General features: G+C 43.9%; 3 protein-coding genes and 1 long non-coding RNA gene across 6 annotated transcripts; 1 reads left to right on the forward strand and 3 right to left on the reverse strand.

The window, feature by feature from the left end:
* LOC131893599 (tereporin-Ca1-like) lies at window positions 1-936 on the reverse strand. Its single transcript, XM_059243691.1, has 3 exons — window positions 792-936; window positions 512-728; window positions 1-450 (listed from the first exon to the last, which is right to left on the reverse strand). The coding sequence occupies exons 1-3, from the start codon at window positions 885-887 to the stop codon at window positions 44-46; spliced, it is 720 nt and encodes a 239-aa protein (XP_059099674.1). The 5' UTR covers window positions 888-936; the 3' UTR covers window positions 1-43.
* LOC131893600 (uncharacterized) lies at window positions 689-6,618 on the forward strand. Its single transcript, XR_009374720.1, has 2 exons — window positions 689-5,724; window positions 6,119-6,618. It is a non-coding gene; the product is annotated as an uncharacterized LOC131893600 (long non-coding RNA).
* A 2,157-nt stretch (window positions 6,619-8,775) lies between these two features.
* Window positions 8,776-20,466, reverse strand: LOC131893598 (protein limb expression 1 homolog). 3 transcript variants are annotated; one of them, XM_059243688.1, is made up of 5 exons: window positions 20,102-20,466; window positions 17,840-18,437; window positions 10,195-10,358; window positions 9,802-9,942; window positions 8,776-9,352 (listed from the first exon to the last, which is right to left on the reverse strand). In XM_059243688.1, the coding sequence occupies exons 2-5, from the start codon at window positions 18,231-18,233 to the stop codon at window positions 8,936-8,938; spliced, it is 1,116 nt and encodes a 371-aa protein (XP_059099671.1). In that variant the 5' UTR covers window positions 18,234-18,437; window positions 20,102-20,466; the 3' UTR covers window positions 8,776-8,935. The 3 variants fall into 3 exon arrangements, with proteins under 3 accessions (XP_059099671.1, XP_059099670.1, XP_059099672.1); XM_059243687.1 differs by lacking the exon at window positions 20,102-20,466 and having other exon boundaries at window positions 17,840-18,781; XM_059243689.1 differs by lacking the exons at window positions 17,840-18,437; window positions 20,102-20,466 and adding an exon at window positions 12,232-12,824.
* A 1,769-nt stretch (window positions 20,467-22,235) lies between these two features.
* On the reverse strand, window positions 22,236-24,682 carry LOC131877226 (ATPase family AAA domain-containing protein 3-like). The gene is made up of 3 exons (XM_059222840.1): window positions 24,524-24,682; window positions 24,246-24,461; window positions 22,236-24,164 (listed from the first exon to the last, which is right to left on the reverse strand). Exons 2-3 carry the CDS (start codon window positions 24,447-24,449, stop codon window positions 22,533-22,535), a joined length of 1,836 nt encoding a protein of 611 aa, XP_059078823.1. The 5' UTR covers window positions 24,450-24,461; window positions 24,524-24,682; the 3' UTR covers window positions 22,236-22,532.
* Between the last annotated feature and the right edge of the window lie 80 nt (window positions 24,683-24,762).

Below are 24,762 nucleotides of genomic sequence, written 5' to 3' on the forward strand. Positions count from 1 at the left end.
ATTTATATATTTCATCTGAGTAAAAACCATATGGGTGAACATTTCAGATGTCCGACATTGCAAAATTATAAAGGCGATCAGCAATCTCGTCGGGATCATGGGGTACAACAGTAATGCTAGCCATGGACTTGTACTCCCAATCCATGGTAGCAGCTATCTTGTAACCTTTCACAGAAAACTTGAGCGACCCGTTCAGCTCCTCGTTGAAACGCTTGCGCTGAAACCAAGTCTGCGATTTACAATACATTTGGTTAAAGCAGCGCTGAGGATCTTCACCATTGACCCCGGCCATGAGCCAATTGTCGAACAAGACTCTGTTGTAAGGAACAGACCAACCAACAGACAGATAGTTATTTGTTGTCCCCATTTGCCAAGTCGTCGTTCCACGAGTTCCACTGAACGGTGTGTTCTTCCGCACGCCAAACAGTTCCACGAACCCTGGGGCAACACCTACAGAATGGAATTTAGTTAATAAAAGAGTCACTTTTTAAAAAAAGTGTTGCCATCTTACATGGGACCTCATCTAGCAGACATCCACTGATGATATCGCTTTTCAGTGGAATCAAAGAGTGCTTGGTTCCATTGAAGACTTGAAACCCTACCGCCACATTATTTGGAACACAGTCCAAATAATGGCGGATCCCAAGAGGCGGAAGGGTCATGCCAGGCTCATAACCCACTCCGGGAATTCCAATGGCCAAAAGAGATTCCCTGTTGGGGGTCAATGCCTAAAATTGAAAGTGTTGTACACTAAATTTGGTGAAAATGTATTTTAGTTGAAGTTTTCATACCTGGCGTCTTGGAGAATCAAAGTACTTTTGGTCAATAGCCAAAATTCTTGGCACCTCAATGCCGCTTGGAGCAGAAGCTACAGTAATAGTGGCCATTTTGAGTAAAAGCTTGAATTGAGGAGGTGTTGAATATGGTAGAAAAAGGTTGATACTAAAATGTAGCCGAGAGCAGGTGTCCTTTTAAAGCAGCCTCATTACGCTACAACAAATGTTTGACCCAAATTGTTACATCGCCGTTATAGCTGCAAGTACGCGGGTCATCAGTGCCGCCACTTTTGTGTCAGGTCAATTCCAAATTGTTTTAGCGAATTATCTAATGCGAAGAAAAATAACCCCTGATATATTCACTCGTATATGAGTGCGAACACTTATAATAAAAAAAATTATTTGAACCCTTCACATTTTACTATGAAGGCTGGTAACTATTTTGAATTGAAGGATATTGATCGATTTTTTGTCGTTACTTGTACCATTCCTGGTAAGTTCTCAGTGGCAGATGCAGACGTCTGAAACTGGAACAAATGTTATTTGGCATGTCATGCTATTGAAAGGCAACACTGTCGCCAAACTCTTTGTTTCTTCGAATAAAAGGTGAATGGGTCAATCCAAAGACAGCCTAATAGTAATGTATCAAATTCAACTATACAAATTTATATGGACAGGGCTAAACATTTTCATCCAATTTCTGTGATTTTTCAGTCAAGTAGTATTGAAAATATGAAACGAAGCTAAATGATCTTGGTTCAAAAACTAATTAGTAGACACTCACTTTAGCAACTTAAATCTAAAAAATCGTACCATACCCTTATCACTTTCACGAGAATTGTGTGCAAACAAAGTTATTGGTAGTCAGATGAAGTACTTAAATATCTTCCTTTGGTGAGAAACTTTAACTTCATATTTATACGTTGCACATTAATGCTCTTATGATATGTTTATTTTAGGGGTGTAAAATAAGTCTTTATCTTTTTAAATTACAAAATTGAGTATGATAATGACATGTTTGGCTGAAACAAATGATTTCTTGTAGGACACTTGCGAACAGAAACTGTTACAGAAGTTCTCAACCTCAAGGCAACCGGCAAAGCCTAATCTACTCTTTGCTATGTTGAGCTCTTTTTAAAGACGTTGACCTACATCCAGTGATTGTGCGTTGAACGCGACAGCCGAGTGAGGGTATAAACGAGCCGGTCAAAAGCTTTTAGCGAACTGGAGCTGGGTTGACATCTGGCATTCGTCCATCCCTTCTATCGGGACTTGCCGAGGGGAAAAATGAAGGGATATCAAATTCACGATTTTGCTGCCAAAGAAAAGGAATTGATCTTCACTAGAACAAGTATCCAAGACTCGATCAGAAAAAAATTAAATTGCTGTAGCCTCGACCAGAACTTAGTTCTAAGCTATTGAACAATCGATTCGCCCATAATGCAGGTAGTACTCCAACTGAATATGCTCATCAAAACTTTTTATCATTTTGAAGACAATTCCAAACGTACTGTACTGTTGGATCTATCGAGCGTTTAAGACCAGAGATTGTATCACAATTCTAACTTTGAACAAGTTGATTGAAGACCAAAAGAGTGAAACATATTCAAGACTTGAACTCGGCAGGTTTGCAAAAGGTTGAACAAGTTCAAAGACGTTTTACCAGAAATATTGAAGGTACTTGATACCGTACGTCTTCTAGAGTCTCTATGAGCAATTACTTTAAATATGGCAAAGGTGTTTCAAGAGATCATGAAGTTTAGACTTGTCGAAGTCCTTGCCTTAGGTAGCTTGGGGGTTAGAATACATTTTAGCACGGTAACCCAACTCGTAGGGCATACATACAGAGCTGATTATTGAGGGTCTAGAAGGTCATTGTCTGTCTCTATACTGCCAAGGGATTTGTCAATATAGATCTTGGCCTTTTTAGTTAAAAGGCTGAACGAGATAGAGACATATCGCTTCGATTCCCCATTTGGTTTAGCTTTCTCAAAATCATTATGGAAGCAAATCACATCCACAAAGGCAGAACCAGGCTGCTGCGGATATGACACTGCTCTTTGAAAACAAATTCGGATGATTTTTACTAACCCTAGCACCCAGGGCGACTCGGATTTTGCATAAATATAAAGTTAAGTAAGAAATGCAAATCTTTGATTTTATGTTCCAATGTGAGGCAAGGAAGTATGATCTAATTTTCTAGGCATTACATTATTTTCAGAATGTTAAAACGTAATATACACAAGGCTTCTTCTCTTTTCTTCATTTTACTATGTTTATTGACATTGGAGCTGTCCGTTGGATCTGACAGGACCTCCGAATCCGATCCGAAGAGATTTTGTTGTAATCTGCTATTTTTTCCCAGTCCGACCGAATCTGAGTTCTGAATCCGAAGCAGAGAGATTTGACTTCTTCGAATTTTCTATGCCCAAGTCAAATCATCTTGTCACTTCATCACGTTTATGCGGCAAGATTGAGTAGTAATCAAATGTCGAATTATGCAAATAAAAATGCAAATTATTCCAGCAATGAAATGAAAATGTGATTGAAAAGTAAAATACATGTGGGCCCAATAGTTTATTTCTTTCCAAGTTGCATTTGATGCTTTCATATTTCACTTACCTTATAGCTGGAGTAGACACATCATTTTCCGAAAGGCTGTTTATCTTCGACTTGATCCATTCAATTTCTTACATTGGTTCAGGTTTATTCTTGCTGTGAACAGTGAACTTGCAGAGTTAAACCACTCTTTTTTAAAAACAGTGATGCAACCAAAGAAAGAATTGAAAATTAGTCGTAGGATAAAACATAGAATGAAAATCAAAATTATAGCAATCAAATATTACTGTCATCAAAATGGTGGAAAAATTGTAAATTGAAGGTCTTGATATGTTGAATATGAAGGAATTTGTCTTTCATATCCTCTAAAAATTTACAGCTGTTCAGCCAGCAAATACTTCAATTCCTTTCTTCTAAATTTTGTGGCTCTTTATCTCTGTGGAATTGCAAACAATTAAGATTCTTTTTAAGATGATAGATTTATTAATTGTTTGCAACTGTAACGTTCTGAAATTCCCCCAGAGAGTTTTGAAAGTAACAAACCATGCTCAAAACAAACTTATATACATTTAGTTAATCCTGAAGTTTAGAATTGGGTTTCGATCCAAACCCAATCTGACTTTTCCATTCCTCAATCCTCAATCTGAATCCCAGCAAAAAGGTCAATCCGTCTGAATCCGAATCCGAAATTTTTCGCCGATCTGATTCGGATCCGATGAGCAGCTCTATTCCATAGTAGTCCCAGATCGTCAGAAATGACATTTAATGAACACTAATTTTTTACATGCCGGTTAATTGGCAAATTTTGTAGATTAGTAGGTCCTTGGAAAAGGCATAATAAACTGGCTTTGCCTTCAATGCTCGTTTATCGCGGGTTCTTCTTATATGCAATATGTGTCGTAATCAAGGCAACTATTGCCCAAGTAATTGTATCTTGTAATGCTCTAAAGTTGGATTCACGCCGGCTAACTTCCCATGTCACATTCATTTCTTGTGGATAATAATAAATACCATTGTTAGGGAGGCGGGTGAAATTGCCTTGACCACTTATGATTTGGATCACTCTTTTCAAGGGCAGACAAGCAATCACATTTTGATAATAACGGGTCTCACTCTCGGCGTAAATTTTACTTTGATTTTTGCATTTAAATATACGCTTCTCATCTAAAGCAATTCCATTTCCTTGTTCCAGAGCGATGTCAGACATGTCCATGTACTGAATTTTCAAATCCCATATTGGTTGCCTTGGGAATAATTCATGCCCGCTCTTATAATGAATACATCACTCATATTTCCCCCCGCCAATCATGTGGAGATAGTTCACATTGATACCGCATTTGATTTACGCCCATGTTGGTTTAATCCTAAACAAACCATTAAATCGGAGGGAATATATGCACAACACAGTGCATTCATTGGTGGTGTCTTATTTGCCAAGCAGTCCATTGAATGTTATCCGTTACAAATGGTCTGTCTAACGTGTGATTCGAAGCGAATGTAAGGGCTTCTTCTTGAAAAGGCACATGGTCGTTAGATTTAATCTAGCGGCTCACCAAGATTCATTTCCAGTCATTCGTCTTAATTGATGCACAAATGGCATAATAGCTCCCCAATATTTCATAGGTTGACGTGACTCCTGATGCGAAATGGGAGCGCTGCTGCATTTCTGGGAAATGTACGTATCTCACATAATAGGGTAGGTATACTCTCTCCATCTCTCTTTTTCCTCGGAAAGAAAGAAAGAGGCCCCTTTAATTGGCAGGTCTATTGAGGTTGCACGAAATGGGCTATTTTCTCTCGTCCCGATCCATCCTGTACGGCTCCCTGCAGTGTTAAAAACCGGCTTTCCTTCATCGGCTGGTTGCATGCCAACCAGAAGTGATCGTTGGCTTGAACGTTTGAGATAAGAACCAGAAATCATATTTTTCAACGTATCATAATTATTACCTTCCAGACCCGGAATGCACGTTTTCAGTCAGCTCCCAGGTCGACAAACACTGTTATCGCTGTAGGAGTTGGATGAAACCTATCGACGTCGAATCTGTTCCAGTTATAATTGGGCCAGCTTTAACCAAGTGGAGGGTTAATGACCCACACATGATATCCCAATCCAATGCTCCTGCTGGTTTGTGGAAGATCAAATCTCCTCTTGAACTTGGTTGTCGATCTTGTCCGAGTTAAATTGAGATTGGCCCTCAAAAGAACCATATATCCTGTATCCAACACCTGGTACCCATGAACTTGCTTGAGAGCGAAGATTGCACACCCGATAATGGTACCTACTACTTGTCCAGGCATTCCTGGATCGTCCATTACAACACATCTGTAAATGATCTGACAAAGGAACTTTTCAGGTCAAACGAGGTTGGGCTTGAAACCAATCAAGTCAGTGAGTCAATCCGTAATAACTTGAAAAAGAACCAGCCCAAATTTGGGCTGCTCGCTGACTCACTCCTATGAAGTCCATATGTTTTTTCCCCGAGTTGCTTGAATAATGAACCTCGGAGCAATCATAGAAAACTATAATTATGAGATATCCCTGTGAGAGAGCTTGGTCTCATTTATCAAACTTGGAGTGTCTGCCTAATTTTCCTCCAATTTGGGAGTGGCTGTCCTTGTAGCTGCTAGGACAATCATCAACTAATTATAAGCGCAAGTCCTCCCTTACAAGAGTCCAACTCGAAATGGGCCTACCTACCCAACCAGATGAAGTTCTATCAAACGATCTTTTTTTTCAATTTTATTCGTTCTGCTTAATTACCAAATTCTAAGACCTATTTCAGGTGGCTTTCAGCGTGAATGGAAGAAGGAAAAATCCTGTCGGACGTTTCCAAAGAAAACTCGTCGATCGATCGCTTCCCAATTGGTTTGGATTGAAAAGAGGGCGAATATTTGGAAACTGATCCATGGCGATTTTTGAAATGATTTTCGAAGCGAATCCCTTGGATTGACGGGCTTTGTGATAGGGTGTGTGTAGCAAACTTACATTTGGTTATGGACATTGGTGGCGAATAAAGAAGTCCTAAAATGAGCAGATCAGATTTCTCGACAGAGGTCATCATCAACGGCTGACTTTTCTTCTACTTGAGTTTCAATTCGATTTGGGAGAGAGATGAATTCAACACGGTTGGCCCGGACCCCCAAATTAAGAACATGCAACAAACCAACATCCAGAATCCGCCCAAAAACCCAGTCTTTCTTGGACATGAAACTTCGTTGGCGCTTTTCGATATCTAAATGATTACTACACCCTCGAATTAAATCATTAGTCATGTCACACCTAGCCCCGCTGTGCCGACCGATTATATCCAGCCCACACACTAAAAGTCCCTCAAAAATTAATGATCACCCTCAAGAATTCGGCCGATTTCTCAATTTTCTTCCAGACATCGAAAAGCAGGTGTGATATGTTCATTATTAAACTTCCAAAGGCTCATTCCATGGAATTTCTTCGTAGCAAACTGTTTTTGGCTTTGATATTGGAATACATTCTGATGCAATCTCAATCACGATAAATGAGAGCATGGCGAGTTCAGGACTTCAAGAATCTATGGAAGGCGAGCTTGAACCGATCTTCCAATGCTAGAATTCATTGGGCTGGCCATTGTGATGAAAACAAAGCGGATAGATTCTTGTACCTCTAGCAATCCGAGCTCAATCGGTCTCAGTCCAATTTCAGGTCAGTGTTGAATCTCTGCCACGGACAGAGCTTTATTGATCCACACCATCTTTGTTTCTGAGGGTATATGTTTTATGATGAACGAGCTTGGAATGACCGTAACTAGGTACGTGTTCCATTCTGAAATGAGTTTTCAGAATGAATTGAAGCAGTTTGTGCATTCAGGATCCATTATTTATCTCGTATAAATTCAGAGCTATTGATTTGTCGGCAATTAAGCTATTTGTGCGAATGCCAATCGGCCGAAAGAGAGGAAAAGCTAGGTTTCTACGTGGTGTGAAGAATGTGAAGACTGGATGAATCCTGTCGAGCGATTCATATCTATGAAAAACATTAGGCAATCGGTCCGAGAGCAGTAACCCAAGTTTTTGTACCTTTTTTCTTGCCCAAACCAGAGGCAGATTGGATCTGGTTCATAGCTACGTACATGCAGTTGGTAGTTAGAACACAGAGACTAATGCTTTGTTTTAAGCCATCTCCTCTGAGCTGGGGAGAAAATCTTTCAAGGTTCCACAAACGAGAGCCCTCTCGGGTTAAGACTTGTAAAAAGGAGCCCAACAACTGATGAGGATTTGACAAAGGAGAGCCAATTTTAAGAGGTGCTTCAACTTATTTCCTTCCTGGTCGTGAAGATAGGCATCACATTACTTGGCGTGGAGCTCTTACGAACATTTGTCGACGAGGCGAAACGGTGAAAAACTAGATTTCATTAACCGATAAGGCAATGTCTCACATCGTACTCACTACGAACTGGCTTCAGATAGAGTCTCCCGCTCTTGACCAGATCTTTCTACGTCTCTATTTGGAACGAGATCTTTGTTCTCCTGTGGGCCCTTGCACGTACTTTTTGTTATTCAGAAGTCATCGCTCTTGTGCTAGAGTCATCATTTCAAATGAGTCAATCGATTTCTTAAGGTTGCTCTTGACTCGAAACTTGAGCTTCAATCTTGTCATTTGAACATATTGCCGTTTGACATGACTCTCGTCTCGAGTTTATGGGTCACGAACGGATCGAATCAATTGCGAGACTTCAATGAAAGGACAGGAAATTCTCACCGTAAAGATTTCCTGTCACTGTGGATGGTACTCCAATTATTCCTTTATTACGTGTGATCCCATCTTTCATTTTATTCGACACCCAGTGGAAATTTGAAAACTTGGGATGGTAGAATGCAATATATACGGGGATGGTTAAATCAGATGAACCAGCAGAAAATGTATCCTGAGAATCAGCCAAACACATTGTTATCATTTTCGGGTTGGTCGTTTTATCTTGAGATTTGCGTCAGGCTGGAGGGCAAAGATAAAAAGCGAATTGAGCACCTGTTTTATGCTAGAGAACATTCCAAGGTGATTGCAATGTGTTTCAGGCAATTTCAAACCCGGCATTCAGGAATGGTCATTACATTCTGTTGTTCTTGCGTCGTAGCATGTCGCCTTGCGGAACTCCCTTTTCCCCAGTGAAACGGCGTCACTCGAGTGCAGGATGTAATTGCTCAAATGCAAATGGTTGGCTACTTTGAGACCATTTAAACAGGCCTCATGAATCTGCCTACAAGATATTATTAGCGTGAAAGTTCGTGACTTGGTTCAAACGAGCCAAGTGAGCGGAAAATGCCCTCAAGTGACGATCGTCTCTAATGCAATGGTGGTGATGGTGTGGTGCCCTGGACTCTTCCAGTCCAGATGGTTATGAGATTTCAGAAAGGCACGAAGCGATATTGCATTGACCGTTCCTGTACATTAAAGTCACGCACGCTATTCTATTTTCACGGTTCTCGTTTATTATTGAAAGACATGGACACTTAAATAAAATGATAAGTCATATCAAAATGGCGGCTAACGCCATGTGAATGGGGGGAACAATATCACAGCCTCTTTCTGATTGGGACAATAGATGAAACCAACTCTCACTCCATCTTCAATTGGAGTCTCCAGTGGCGTTGTTCATTTGACTGGCTGCTAACATGAGAATGTCCTTCTTTTCCTTGGGAAAGCGAAGTTCTCTGCCAGCGATACGTGCTCCTTCACACTCTTGTTCGGCCATTTTGAGCTCTTGAACTAGAATGCCTCTGGATTCCTGTTCACGGGCGATCCAATCCAAGGCCATCTGAGATCGCATGTCATCGTCCAAGGGTCTTTGTGAGTAATGCTCCACCACTTCTTGTCGGGAACATTGGCGTTCTCGCATGGCTTTAAGGGAGCCGTTCCAATGCAACAATTGGAACACAGTCATAAGCTCTTGAAATTCTAGCATGGTCTTGCCTTTATTGGCTTCCAACATAAATCTAAAAGCTCCAATCCCAGTGGTTGGATTGTCTATGCTCTCTGCGTCATTCTGGAAGCAAATGAGATAAATGTGGTCAGCTTTGAGCCATTCTTTGCGATTCCTCACAGGCTCAATCAAGTTTTTTGGTGTCTACAATTAAGGTGCGTGATTAAAGTGGATGAAGAATTCTGGTTCTAGTCAAGTAATGAACCCTGTCACTGCATTTGTTGTGGTTGAAATTAAAGAGACACGTAGGTCATAATGGATTTGAAATATTGCTCGTATGTCTTTTACTGAACAAAAGTAATCCTGACATATTCCACGTACATCTTGTTAAGACAAATCATGGCTTTCAGTTGGGACAGGATCAGATATTGAATATTTGTCAAGTACAGAGCTCCGTTCAAAGAGATCAATTGTGAACCTTGGCATGTGAAGAGCATTGTTCATTAAACGTTATTATTGAACCATTACTTATAAGCGCCAATCTTAATTCTCACTTAAGATAAGAAACTTACTTGATGGGATTGTCGTGCGTCGCCAATGGCTTTTTCGATGAACTCGTCGGTGATTTTCCGCGATGGATGCTCGTTAAACACCGAATTCATGAGAGCAATCTTGGCTGCCGATCGCCTGGCCTCGGCCTTCGTTGGACAGTTCTGCAAGGAAAAAACACAGACTACCTCTTTTACTTCCCGCCATTCAAAGAGCCCCCATTTTACGACCCGCAGTTAAAAAGTTAGCCTCCTTTATTGGGTCATCCACCTGCATACTTGCACAGTACTGGCTTGTTCTCTGTTGGTCAAGTTCTGCAAAATTAGATCTGTTTTCCCTTTTCATGGACCATAACCCGGACGCTGCCATAAATTCTATTCCAGACAAGGTGACATATCTATTGTGAGATGTCTCACCTGAAAGCTGCCAAAGCAGGATCCTCCGGGAAGCGTCACATAACAGACATAAGGTGGAGTGTTGCTTGGTACGGATTCGTAGATGACCAAGGCACCGTTTTTCAAGGAGGCTCCTCGAGCTTGCTTCATTTGCCAGAAATCCTGGAGAGCTTCGACCACGTTGACTGAAAGATCAAGGAAAGAAATGCCTTCATTGTGTGTATGTTATTGTGAACCAACGATGATCGTCAAGAGCGTCGGGTGTGCTGACAAATGGGCAAATAATCCAAGTCATACCCCAGCAAAGGCATGGTCATGAACGAGAATTATGTGGATGATGGTCCATGTAATTATTTCTTGGCATTGGACTCCTCGTGCGTACCACCAGTAAGCGGGCAGAGGTGACCGAGCAATAAAGACCTGAAGCTGGGCATAAAGAAACCGAGAAATTCTCTCCGTCGCTTTTTACTCGATCCCAGGCCTTCTTCAGCATGTAACCAGGTTTTCACTTGAGCCCATTAACCGCATCTCTACGCACAATGAGGTGCATGCAGCCACCCCGAGTCAGATCATAGATCTTTCTCCATCTCTCTGAATTTCTAAAGCCGACCACGGTCCTTTAGTGTCTAGCCTGCTTCATCATGATCATCACTCTAATGGGTTATGCACTGCTCAAGCTGAAGCACATGAACTTTGAACACTACTTTGTGTTCTTCTGTACGAGTAGAATGCATGCACCCACTACAGAGCGAGCCGTTGTAAACAACGCCTCTGGGTTAATTGCATTTTAAAAAGTTTCTTCCCCCTTGAAAAAAGGTTGGGGAAGCAAAACACCTTTCGGCATTCCTACTCGCCAAACAGATCATTGGCAATTGCCCAAATATCAGGGACGATCAACCTCGTTCCCAAGTGACAGGAGTTCGTTCAGCAGCAAGTGCCAATGTACGAACTATCCAAGGTAGATGATGGCCTTTAGGAGGGGATATGACAGATTTGCATACGTATCGTAGCAAATCGCACGTGTCTGCTGTCAATTTGAAGGGAGTGGGAAATGCAAAGCTCCCGATCCGCTCTCGTTAGTGATCTGCGTAGGCGGCTGAAAAGGCAGAAAATCAATGGATGATCTCCCTCTCTTTCGTCGTCTCTCAGAATGGAAGTGGGAAGGTTCCCGGTAATCCATTCTGAGATATAGCCTTCGTCAGGATTCTTTAGCTTCACATTTGACATGAGGCCATGTATCAGTTTCTGGGAGCGAGAGGTTGTGAAAATTCACGACGATCTTGAACTGCAATTCCTGGAGTGTCTTCCATTGTTTTGACATCATGAGAGAATGGAGAAGAAGAAGAGGGGAAATGCGGGGTGGAGAGGGGTTCAATGATGATGATGATGATGCGAGCGTCACTTTTGCGAGGATCAAGATTCATGACTCGAGATAAGTCGAGCTCCAAATGTTGACATTGTTAACGAGATCAAAATTCCAACGAACTCGGATATTAACTGGATCCAAGTGGATAGGGAATGGGATGGAAATAGCCTGTCATGCTTAAAACTCGACATAAGTCACACCAACGAGAAAGGTTCACGCCCTTCCTGATGAGCTTCTCGGAAACAAAAATGAACCGATCTGAAGTCTTCCATTCTGACAGGAAGATGTAGTAGTATGCCCCGTGATGTGTTTAAGGTCAAGGAGACTCGAAATGAGTTAGTTGGGAGTTCTCTTTGAAATCTCCGGGGTGGTCTCAATCTTAAATGAAAACGAGACGCATCGGTACTCGTCCATCATGAGTAATCACTTGTAATTTCGGTCCCTAATGTGCAGCCAGCCAGAGCTAGCTTTGGAAAACAGACCATCTCCACTCCGGATTTCAAACAAAGAATTTTAGACTGGAAGCGACGCCTTGCTTGGGAAATTTGTTTTCCCCGTAATTGTTGATTGTCACCGTCACGATCCGGCGTTGTCATCCCGGTTTTTGGGAAGGATGGATGGATGGATAGAGGAAAGGAAGTGCTCTTTCTCTCTCTCTCTCTCTCTCTCTCTCTCTCTCTTTCTTGCCTTACCTTTGTCATTGGGCCTAGAATAGCCGGCTATTTCGTGATAGATGTGAGCCGGACTCCAGGGCCTGGATGAGTCCACCACTGGGACGTCCATGCCATTAGTAGGAGTAGGATTAATACTCCTCCCACTCCTCTTCGTCTTGGTGGTGGTCGTCACTTCCTGCTGGGTATTGTAATAATTGCCAACGTGACTGTCTTGGTCACTGTGACCCGTTGGTTTGCTCACGGCTCCAGTCATGGCAATGAAAGCACCAATTTCGAGAGGCTTTTAACTTCACATTCACTGTACTCCGGTCTAGCTCGTTTCCCTAGTGCTCCATACTGACGGCCTCTTGGAAGACGTTTGGACGAGCTTGTGTGAAGAACCTGAGTTTCTGACGGACATTCGGACCAACCAACCAAGAAAGGAACGAGCGAACGACCGAACGAACGAGGGAAGGAACAAACGGTTAAGCGCTCTTTCAAACCGGGACTGACGAGTGAACAATGAGCGATCGAGGTGCAAGACAGACGAGAAGAAGAAGCATCACACTCAAAGGGCCCACGGTGGGTCACAGGCGCAATTCTCATTTAGGGTATGGAATGGTGAATGGTGTCGTTGACTTTCACGACGTTTGTCTTTTCTCAAAGCATCGAAATCTTGAATCAACCAACCCAGGGAATTGAGTTCCAGTGCTCTTTGAGCTCGAAACTGGCAGCAAAATGTCATTATGTATTCGCACCTCTTGCCATAACGCGGTTCAACTCTGCAAACATTGTCCTTTTAATCCGTTTTCACTGCCTAAATGTAAAAAATCACTCAAATTTCCCCTAAATGGGAATGATTTGGTCGCTAATAAATTGACCTGAAATCGGAGTTGAGCCAATGTGTGAGCGTGTTGTGGCGTTATTGCTCCTTTTACCTGCTGCAATCGAGATAGTAGGACCATTAAGATGGCGAGTCTGTGTCTTCATGGGCAACAAGAGCCAACCAACCACTTCAAACTTCAAACCCTTTTTGGAGCCTGATCATAAAATATGAAAGGCATAAATCTTAAGGGAGTGTTTCCAATTATCGGACATTTGGGAACACCACGAAAAATTCGTTCCCCCCACAAAACGGTACATGCAGGAAAACAAAAAAACGACCATCAAACCAAGAATGTTCTGAAATCAAACCACAATCACTGGTGAGGCTTTATGAGCCACACAATAGGCTGGCAAGCCATAAGGGGACCCAAATAAAGAGAGGTCATCGAAGGAGCCTGAGAAAAAAAATATCGCATGTAATGACTTTATAATTACGAAGCAAGTTCGTCACCCCTCTCACGCCACCGAGTTTGCAGCTGAAGGTACAAGGTTCTAGCTTTCGGTTTCCTCGCTACACAAAGTGCAAAGAATGTCAGAACAGTTGAGAAAATGCCACCCACGGCCTTTTGCCATTGATCGGGTTAAAGCCAACAAGACTTGTAGAGCAAAATGGCTTCTTTCCCAGTCAACATTTGGCCCACGATTTTTGCCACAGCAGCTTGCATCCCGTGACTTTTTCCCAAAGTGGAGGTAGCCCCCATAAAAGAGAGATGGATACTCCTAATTTCTTTGGCATGTACTACTGCACTGTAGGTAGGTACACGGGGGATTGTAAAATTTCATTAGGCGAAGAAATTCACTCTTTCGAAGCGAAATGTCGACAGTTGTTGTGGAGCATAAAAAGGTAGTCCCGCATCAAACGAAAAATAACCCAGCCCTTGTTCGGGCTTGTGCTTCACTCGAGTAATAGATGTGGGGATGGTGATTGCACATAGTAGCCTCATGTATTATCCAGCCAGTCAACCGGCCAACCAACCAACTAAGCTACCAACACACCCAGCCATCCCCCATTTCCACTACAATTTGTAATGACGTGGTTCTCATCCTTCTCACCCTGCTCCGCTATCAAGCTGCCATGGGCTTTTTATGGGATGGAATCAGTTGTAAGTCGTACCTAAATCTACACCTCCCGTGCAGGATGTGCTTGCTTGCAGTGCTCGTAGACCATGTATTTATTAGTATTTCACCTCCTTCCTGTCCAATCTGCCCTCTAAACTCTATGATATACAACAATGCCCCCCCCCTCTTTTCCTCCCGACTGGAATCTGGAATTGGTTGTGTTTTAGTTTCATTTCGACTCGGAGCGGGAATTGAATTTGGATTATGATCATTGGTTGCCAAAAAAAATGAGGTTCGAGACAAAGAACATGAAACAGCAGTCATCAAGCCTCACAAGGCACCATTGGAGGTGACCTGTTTTTCACCAAGATCTAACTCCTTGGACTTCCCTCCCAACACGTGAGTTGTCCGAGAGGTGGTCAGTGACAAGAAAATGGCTGTTTTTGAGACAAAAACATCTAGACGAAAATGAACTGTCAGAGTTTGGATGACGAGGCGTGATGCCAAGCCTCGGGGTCAAAACTTGACGCTCCACAGCTTCTCCATCTTGACTCTATAAAATACAGCATCACGTTGACCGGGTGACGTTTTATGGCTTGGAAGCGTGTCTTGGTGAATATCCTGGAAGCTTTGACTATCGGGCTTATTCAAGTATTCCCTACAGCACTCGTGACGAGATCGTGAAAAATGAATATGAAATACTACTTACATCCAGGAGTGCCGAGTTACCAATGAATTCACCACAATGTTCAATGTTCAAGTACAATAATAGTCCTACAAATAGTTCCTGGCCATTTGAAGTGCGGTTAGTTAGTAGTTATTCACGATTTACGGAAATAATATTTGTAACTTGAAAAGACAGCCCCATTACCTGAATTGGATTGAATTTACTATTAAATAGACAGCTATAATTGATATGTCTTATTCCCCATTTTTGAAGCAGTAGTTTGCAAGAGAAACATGTTTTGATGTAAAATGTGCGTTATACGTCCAAAACGAAACAAATTTGAATCGAAAAGGGACGATAATCAAGACCTTATATTGTCTTAATAAACAGGGAAAAAGTTTACCTGTTCACCCGGTATCTAAAAGTGAGTCAGAAATGGGAGGGAGATCCTAAAATTGCCCTGACATCTCCAATTATCTGAAGCGTCTTCGTTCGTGATCACATCTCTGTCTCAAAATCGTGGAACAGACTAAAAGACTTTTCCTAAACCGCATGATTGCCAATAGCTAGTAAAGCCCCTAAGAACCTCAAAGTAACCTTAACGAGAGCTGAGAAAACCATGACGATATCGAATGATCTTGTTTTCGAGGCGAAATAAAAACGGTTGCTGATTTGACAAGACGTAATCAGGTGACAAGTTCATCTTGATAACACAGACTCAGTTCTCCAAATTCGATGTCTGCTTTTTTTCGTCAAATAGAATTGCTCGAAAGACACCTGTTGAATTTGAAATTCGAGATGACTTGGCGTTGAAATCTCCGCTGTTTCATTTTTATTGCTTCTCTTACTCTTACTCTATCTTTACATGGCGAGTGAAATTTGCATACGAACTGCCCTCCGCATTGTGAGCAGACAGAGCAGGTTATTAAGCCCAGGTCCGCGCCCAACAATAGACACTTACGCTTTGGACGTTTTCTCCCTTTCCAAGCTCAGAATGGCCCTTCAATAAATGCGAACAGTTTGGGCGGAGCAGCACGATAAGCAAAACGACAAGACAAATAAATCAGCCATGTTGCACGTGCACTTCTGCAATTCTTCTCATCGTATCTCAGCAGAGACGGGTCATTATCTGACCATTTGAGTGCGTCGCATCCTCCACACTTGGAATGAGAATGAAGGCCCGTTATTTCAACAATTTAGCATCCAGGGATCATTTACCTCCATCCAAGAGAAAACGACCCGCCCTCAAAGAAGTGGTCGTCTTGTGTGAGGTCTCCCCGAGAATCGAGATTGTTGTTCTCGTACTTGGCTGATAATTAATGAATGGAAATGCTAACGAATATGCATGACAAAGCATAAAGCCAACTCGGGGGGGAAAAGTGAGAAGGGGGAAACGAAGCTTTGTAGGCACCAACTAACGGCACCCTTTCAAAATAGAATTCATCCATTGATCGATTCCAGCATCAGGCATTGCTGGAGAAACGAGAACCTCACTTTTAGGGGTATGGTTGAGAAGCTTGGGAAACTGGAGCCTCCAGCCATCATAAGTAGTTCCCGACCATCTTGAACCTACGTACGTACATATACGATATAAAAAGGAGAGAATATTCCGAGCATGTAGCGAATAAATTCGTAGTCAGAGGAAAGCATTATTGGGTGTGGCTCGGCGGGAATTGTTCGTTTGAGAGAAAGTTCTCCATTGGCGACGGGAAAGATAGGGATCCATTTGAGGTATTTCAAGGCTTCTTGGAAGCCATAAATTCGAACCATTACTGTACGTATGTACAGTGTACACGAACCCCATCTCCGGTCGGTGGCTGAAGACGTGGAAGCATCATTGAATTTGGCAAAGCTAAAAAGATACACTCTTCTTGGCAGGAAAATAAAGCCATCCATCAGACAGGGATCAGATTAAAAATTGCAAAAAAAATCCGGCCTCTCGTCCAAATAGGGATTACTAATGAAGCCCGAAAAAGAGTCCTCCCAACAGTTTTGCAATTCCCGCCAATATTCAAGTAAAACTTGTTCCATAATCTGATTTCAAATCCTGCCTGGACTCTAATTCTTTTGTCCAGGGCCTAGACCGTACCAAATGCTTATATATGATTGTCAGCCAATATGAGTTCGTGAATAGAGAGAGTGAAAGGTAATTGCAAATGCACTACAATAATTACCCCTTTCAATATATATATGGCCCTTGCCAAAACTTGACACGAATGTCTCCATTCTTTTTTGAACCTCGTGATTTCATTTCAGCTTGGTGATGGAAGCCATCAATGGGCGAGTCATCTTTTGAATATGAGGGTTTGCTCAAATCCAGTTAATCTGGAAGATATACCATTTGGTTTCGTTTTTTTTTTTTTTTTTTTACAAATACCCACAACGAAAGTTGATTGCTTTGAAAAACAAAATGGGCCGTAATGAGTCTGAGAGGCCGTAATTGTTCCACTTTCTTTCTAAACATCTGCTCTTAAGCTCTTAATGTCTTCAATGGTTGTCCGTCCTCCTTTGCCTTATTCAAGCAGAAATTCAATTTTTTTCTTCCCTTCTCGCTGTCTCTCTCGAAGGAATGATGACCACATAACGTTCCAAGCTCAGGCGAAATCGAATTTGTGAACGCATCCTATGCATTCGATTCAATCGAAAGGCCGAGGCCATAGCATTGAAGGAATATTAATCAAGATTGGGTGCCTATGTACTTGGAATAACCGAATAACCCGCTGATAGACAAGCCATCCGTGATCATGATCATCATTATCATCTTGGTCGGAGACCCCCTTATCCCTTGTCTTGTCTTGGCGGCCTGACTCGTTCCCACCAGGCATGCAGAATTGATAAAAACTGGTCAAAAGCTGGACGGACAAAGTTTTGACAGAGGAATGCCAATTCTTCGATCCTCCTCGGTAAAGCCAAACGAGGAAGAGTATTGTTGGTACACGGACATGGAATGCCATTATCGGACTTGACTCGCCACTTTGGGGACGACAACTCCAAATCTGAAACCACTGTCAACCCCCCAACTTTACCCGTGCCTACCTTTGTTAATGCCCAAGGTTTGCTTGGTGAAGGATTTGGCCACGGCCTCGGCTGCCTCGTTCAGCATGTGCTTGGTCTTGTTATCCGACGACCGGTTTGATTTGGCCTTGATAGCCTTTATAGCCTTGATGGCCCCTTGGTTCTCATATTGGTGCTCCTGCACCTCGTGGAGCTGAGAACCTCGGGGTTTGGGCTGGGGTGGTTCATTTTTGGACGTCTCTTGGGACACTTTGACAACTGTGCTCGGTTCACTCGACTCCTTGGTCATCAGATGATTATTGTTGTCATTGGTCTTCTGAGCATTGTTCTTGGGTTTGACACTTCGAGCCGTGGGCATGATTGGCACTGGTCTCTGGATCTCGTTGACATTGGCAGGTTCTCTGAGCTTCCTCATGTTAAGGAGACGTGTGAGATGTGATGTGGCCTTTTTTGCCAATTGGTTTCACCACTTCAGTCTGAACGGGCGAAAGAATGAAACTCGACTGACTAACTCACGCCACTCCATCATTCCTCATAATACCCATGTTGTGCATGTTTGTATGCACATTCACTACATCCATACCCCAACCTCGGATAGATAGACAGACAGAAGGAAGGGCTGAAATGAAAATATGCGGCTAAACACTGCCAATCCAAGTACGAGAACGTTCACTTGCGTAGACACCCAAAGTAGCGGTGGAAGCTGACTACTAGACTACTGTCATGAAAAATTGCGAGTGGTCCGCCGAAATCCAAGCGAACGACCGACCAACCAACCAACCAGCCAACCAACCAACCAAACAACCAACCAACCGACCGACCATCCGACCGACCGAGCACCGATGGATGAACCAGCAGTGAAAGAAAGAAAGAGGGTTGGTGGCACACCGACAGATATCAGGCCGAGTTTAAGACCCACTTCTCGCATTTTTCAGCCAGATCCTCGTTTTTTCGCAATCTACAGAAGCAGAAGGAGAAGGGATATCAAAAGCAGCCGTCAATGAGCGCTCTAAATACTCAGAGGTTTATCATGGTAGAGATAGAGCGTTGCAGAGCGTCCATCTACGATGGAAACCAAGATACTGACTTGTGGAAGATTTGGGAGGAACTCCATAATGAAGGGGACTCCAAGTTTCCATGCCAGCCAGGGAGAGGGGTCTTCATGAACCCAAAGTAGTTTGCCAGCCCCCTTTTCTCCCTTATAGTCGAAATTCATGGGGCTGAAATATGCTCCCTCTCCCCCCCCACCCCAACGACCAACGACCAGCGTTTCATTCATACTCGTCAGGTTGGTTACAGAAAATCTTGAACCATTTTCACGGTCCGCAAAGAGTGGATGAATGATGTATGTACGTACTTTTCGCAAAGTTGAACTCGTTCAACAATCTAAACTGTGGCATTTGGCCAAAGATGGGTTGCCTTGCATTGGAAAGTGCACCAATCGGTCCATTCTTACTAAGACATATGTGCCTCATATCCACCAGATCCAATCCGGGCTTGATTATTCATGAAAGCTGAAGGTAAACACATCTTTGAGTTGTTTAAGGCTGGCCAAATTGGCCTCCTCTTGTCTGTTGACCTTTATCAGGGCCATATTTTATGATTATGTACCCGACCACAAAGAAACTTTTCTCGCTTCATCCTTCTCCATACATACCCTGAATGTATGTGGTCTGCATGAAGTGTACTACTACGTATATGTAGGTACACTTCGCCTCGGGTCATTACTACTTCCAAGAAAAGCAGAAGCCTACGAATTTGTGGGACTGGTGGTGGTTGGTGGTTGGTGGTGATGGAAGGTGGTAGTAAGTAGCAAGTGGCAAGGTGCTTAAAATTGAACACCCGACGTATTCGTTGCAAGTGCTCATTTTTTGTCTCAAAAAAAATTTCATGACCGTGCGCTGTTCACCAACAAAGAAAGAACCTCTTTTCCAACATGATGAGCGGACGTAGACAGAGACTTGTGCAAAGTCGTGATGAACATCATTGGCGTTGTTAGCCAACCAGAGGCCTTTTCGGGGTTATTACTACGAGCCACTCGACAACGATGACGATGACTACTACTCGGCCACTGGTACTACTACTGCTATTACCACAGTTTCAACTACCAATGTTAGTTAGGAACATGGTATGATGGTAGCTATTCTCATGCAATGCTGTTAGACAACCTACTTTGATTTGCATGTCAAGACAAATGTCTGCTGGCTTGACATGCCAACGGAATGATACTCAGATCACAAACCCCGACATTTTGAGGTTACCCCATCCACAGGTCGTACTTACATGCTACGAGTGATCATATGCATCAGAGCCGCAGAGGAGGTACCTAAATCGATGATGGTAGGATTGGATGGAGATTTTTAGCCATCAAAGACAAGCATGTGGTAAAACCCAAGAGCCTTGTGGCGACTTAATAGGCGGAAGAGGTATTTCCCACCAGGCCTTTGCGGCTTTATTTGGGGGTTTTCGAAATCCGTAGTGCTTTGATTTCGAAGGCCTTTGGAGGCATTTGTATTTTTCATTTGTTTTGAATTATTCAGGGGCAAAAATGAACTTTCAGCCTGCAAGGTCATGTCGGAAGTGTAGTTGGACAAGAAACAGTAGGTAGTACTTCAGTATCGAAAAAAAGCCAAGAAAATGTCTTGCCTTGATCCTTGGGATAAGATGGTAAAAAAGTTCGAGTCCGTCAAGGCGAGCCTTTTTTCCTCATTGTTAAAGATGGTCACTTCTGCAACGATCTGTGGACTACGAGTAAGTATGGTAATAGTTACCCACGTTGTGCCCTTTTTGCGTCCTGTTCAAAGAGGATCTCCAAAATCTTGCAACTTATGCCCGGTTCAGACCCTAAAAACGATAAATCAGAGCAGGAGAGCGAAGCCGATGAAAACAAGTCAATGCTTGGCTATGTTATTCCTAGTCTGAAATCAAGGTGTTTTCTGAAACTTTTCTGCTTTTTTTGTACTTGTCTTACTCCTTTCATATCTGTCAGTCAATGTTTATAGGTTGATTTGTGACCGGTCGTGCAACTTATCATCGTACGAAGGCATTTTATTAGCGTCAATGCTTACTTTCAGAAAACAGGTTTTTTTTTTTTCTAAATTCATACAAGAAAAGGACATTATTGCAGAAATTAGTATTGCCACTGGGGTTTTCCACTTTTAGAGCAATTTACGATCCCTTTCTTGAACTTTTCCTCCCTCTTGACGGAGTTTAGCTCCGTCATCGTCCGTCCATCAGAGCGATGCTGAGCTTTTTGATCAGATTAAAACGATGAAAGCATTTCAAAATTGCAAATTGAAGATAGAAGTACGCTCTTGTTTCTTTCCAACTCAACCGTCGTTATTGCTCGTACCAGTAGTCGTTACTTTTATCAAAGTCTAATTCTAACCACAAATTCTCGATGCCTGTTAAAAAGTTTTACTAAAAAGTAGTATTTTGTTCCGACCTTTAGGCTTGTTGTACGTCAATAGCACCAAAGAAGTGGGGTTTTGAGCGGCTTCTCCACTGATTTTATCGTGATCTGATCCGAGTCCACGGTAGAAACTCTAAATCGCGTGAGCGTCTCGGAACTACATAGACGACACGTCAACTAATCCAACCAACCAACGTCTTCCTAGAATCCAACTTTCGTGTATATCTCTGTAATCCAATTCCAGACAACTAGAATCAACAAACGGGCAACCACGGGAGAGGTCCTCTTTTGATTCGATAAAGCGAACTCGCAAATGCGGAATACCGATTCCAAAATACCGCATGCCTCGGTCAAAATCAGCATTGGTTGGTCCTGTAAATCAAATTTCTAATCTTATCGGTACTCCTTTAACTGATACGTGTCCATTGTTTCAGCCTTCCCCTTTACCAACGGCATTTTGCACTGATCTTGATCCAGATTCAGGCATACAAATCACCTGCCATCATAACATTGCGATCAAATTGTGACTGGAATGTGGATGGGAGTGCTAAGAGAACATGATCGCGAGCTGAAATTTGCTCAAGTTCTTCGTTGGCTCTACTTGTATGTACATAGGATCCTGTTATCAGTCCCGCGTTTCATGACAATCGTACTCGTTCGGGTGAATGGACGCGCACATTGGTAACGAAATAGGTAGTGAAGCTAATGTCGGATTGAAGGACAGACGAGCCAAGACATCGGGCAATGCTCGAGCCCCGCCCCATTTCAATCCAGTTTTTTGGGGAGAGTTTATGGCGATGAGAGCAAGTGCTTCAAATTTGATGGTGGCATGTCTGCCGTACTTTGCCTTATTGCCATAATCTGTAATAATGAGCTGGCAGTGGGGCCTCATTATCCAGCCATGTGCAAAAAAACATGGGCTGCACTCGATTCCAATGCCAGCTCAGATATCCAATCAACATTGAGATTAAAATCAGGCATTACCGCTAGTCGTCCATAAGGCAATCAAGGGATGGCGCAAGTGTATTTTTTGATTAGAAAATTCCTCAGCGAAGACAGTGCGGTCATAGCTATTGTTAGTGAACACATTGTATTATATATCACAGACAGGCAAATATAAATAAATCTTGCCCCGATGCAATACTCTGCTGCTGTTGACCATCGCTCCTTCAAATGAGAAAAATCGTTGAAAAGGAGCGTCGGTCGTGGTTTCGTGGTTTCTTGGATTGGCTTGTGCAGCGGTCCATGCTGCTCAGAATGAATATTGGTTGTGCCGGTAACGCCCAGGAGCGCCCGCCCTCCTTACTTCTTGCCCGTCTCGACGTTCATGGATTTGGAGGCATCCTCCTCTTTCCGCGATTTGTACCCGACATTCCGGTTCTCCCGGATCTCCTCATCCGACAGCCATTGGAGCTTCTGAGAATGGTTCCTCACGGCGTCCGCGACTCGGTCCATGATCATGACTTGACTCAAGACGCCATCCTCGGAGGCGTATCCGGCAGCTTGCCACGCCACACTCAGTTTGGCAATCTCTCGACCGCTCATGCCCCGCGTCAGATGAGCAATGTCCGAGCACAATTTGCCGTAGTCCATCTCCTCCACTTGTATCCGCCGGCCCCGACTGCCCTCGGCTGCGGGTTGAAGGACATACTTCTCGAAGTAGAGTCGGACCAACCGCTCCCGCTCGTCATCTCCGGGCAAAGGGAACTCCACCACCTCGTCCAGTCGATCGTTGATGGCCCAATCGAGTTGTTCGGGCGTGTTGGAAGCCAAAACCAGCATGAACTTGTCGCTCTGATCGCCGGTGCGATAGAGAAACGCGTTCAAGGTGGACCTCATCTCCTCACTGATTCGCTCAGAACTCCGTTTTCGGAGGAACGCGTCGGCCTCGTCCACGAACAAGATGAGACCCTTCCGAGAGGCGGAGGCCCAATCGAATACCTTGTGCATGGCGGTCACACCATCGCGTCCCATGGGAGCAATATCACCACCTGTGAGCACGGCGTAATCCATCCCACTGTGCATGGCCAGTTTCTTGGCGAACATGGTCTTACCCGTGCCGGGGGGACCGTGGAACAGGAGGTTCCGGAACATGCCCCGATTCAACTTGGTGTTCTTAGTGGCCAAAGCCACGTCTCGGAGTCGGCTTTCCAGCTGGGGCGCCAAAACCACGCCGCTCAGAGCATCTTGCGGCTTCACCATCATCTTTTTGGAGGTTTGAATGGGATGTTTGACGGTTTCGAACAGTGAGAATTTGGAGGTATCGCGCACCAACGAGGGCTTCCCCAAGCGAGCATCGATGTAGCCGGCCACCACGCCCGTACCTCGTTTGGCCGTGTACACGCCGAGAGCCAGGAGCGAGATACCCGAAGCGGCCGCCACCACTTTATCCCAATCATTGAGGAAGGCTTGGGCCCCGGCTCCCAAGACATTGCCCGCCGTCTGAATGCCCTCCATGATGGTGGTGCGACTCTCCTTGGCCTTGAGCCGGATCTGCTCCAGATAGAGGTCTTGATTCTCTCGCTCAACCTTGGCACGGGCCGCGGTTTCGGCCTGGATTCGCTTCATGTCGGCCTGGGCCCGCAGTTCCATCTCTTGCTCGAGGGTGGCCTTCCGCATGGCCTCTTGCTTGGCCACGGATTCCTCTTGCTTCTGCAGGTTCTGCTCCTGCATCCTCTGTTGCTGTACTAGTTGATCTTCGTAACGTCTTCGGGCCAATTGATCTTGATATTCGGCCTTGTGCTTGGCAATCTTGGCCTCTTCCTCCATGTACTTGCGCTTCTGTTCGCCATCCACGCGCTTCTGTTCGATCTTCATCTGCTCCACGCCCACTTCGTACTCCTTGATCTTGGCCATTTGCTCTTGTTGGCGGGTGACCTCCTGCATCTTGGACAGCTCCAAAGCTTGTGTGGCGTGCTTGGAACTTTCCAATTGCTGAAAAATGAGTGGATCACATGGCAATTCTTAGATTACACCTGTCCTGGGAAGACTCGTCAACCTTGAGCGACTACGAACCTTGGCGGCCTTGGCGGCTCGTTCCAAAGCCGTGGAATCGAACGAATAAGCTTCTGACCGGTAACCCGAATCGACTGGGCCTCCACGCCCACTACCCGCCGCTCCCGCATCGCCTTGACCCGTGGGCTCACCGCTCTCAGGTAAGCCATCCACCGGAGGGAGCTGACTGTTGTTGCCCTTGTTCAAGCCGAATAACCAAGACATGATTCAATCAATCTGAAAGGCACAACTCGGTGCTTGTGTTTCAAAATCCCATGGGCGCATGCTCAATGACTTACCTGAGATCAAATGGTATCGGAAATTGAAATTTGGAATTTGGAGTTCGTATTTAAATCCAATCTTCCCAGGCAATTCACGTGTTTGGTTGGGAAAGCAGCAGATCGATGCAAACTTAATACGCGTGCTTCATGTGTTGTGATTCCGGTGGTGGAGCGGCCATTGAACTACGGAAGTTGTGCCCGAGTCACCTCGCAACTACTCGCATCAAATCTCGAAATCGGCTTTCTTTCGGGTGGCC

The sequence above is a fragment of the Tigriopus californicus genome, chromosome 2 (genome assembly GCF_007210705.1).
Source record: "Tigriopus californicus strain San Diego chromosome 2, Tcal_SD_v2.1, whole genome shotgun sequence".
Classification (NCBI taxonomy): domain Eukaryota; kingdom Metazoa; phylum Arthropoda; class Copepoda; order Harpacticoida; family Harpacticidae; genus Tigriopus; species Tigriopus californicus.

Coding starts and splice junctions, on each gene's coding strand:
- LOC131893599 (XM_059243691.1), bottom strand. CDS start 887: ATGGCCACTATTACTGTAGCTTCTGCTCCAAGCGGCATTGAGGTGCCA. Junction 729..791: donor TTGATTCTCCAAGACGCCAG/GTATGAAAACTT, acceptor TTTCAATTTTAG/GCATTGACCCCCAACAGGGA. Junction 451..511: donor TCTGCTAGATGAGGTCCCAT/GTAAGATGGCAA, acceptor TCCATTCTGTAG/GTGTTGCCCCAGGGTTCGTG.
- LOC131893598 (XM_059243688.1), bottom strand. CDS start 18,233: ATGAGGAAGCTCAGAGAACCTGCCAATGTCAACGAGATCCAGAGACCA. Junction 10,359..17,839: donor AACCTTGGGCATTAACAAAG/GTAGGCACGGGT, acceptor TTGATCTTTCAG/TCAACGTGGTCGAAGCTCTC. Junction 9,353..9,801: donor ACGCACGACAATCCCATCAA/GTAAGTTTCTTA, acceptor ATTTGCTTCCAG/AATGACGCAGAGAGCATAGA.
- LOC131877226 (XM_059222840.1), bottom strand. CDS start 24,449: ATGTCTTGGTTATTCGGCTTGAACAAGGGCAACAACAGTCAGCTCCCT. Junction 24,165..24,245: donor GAGCCGCCAAGGCCGCCAAG/GTTCGTAGTCGC, acceptor CTCATTTTTCAG/CAATTGGAAAGTTCCAAGCA.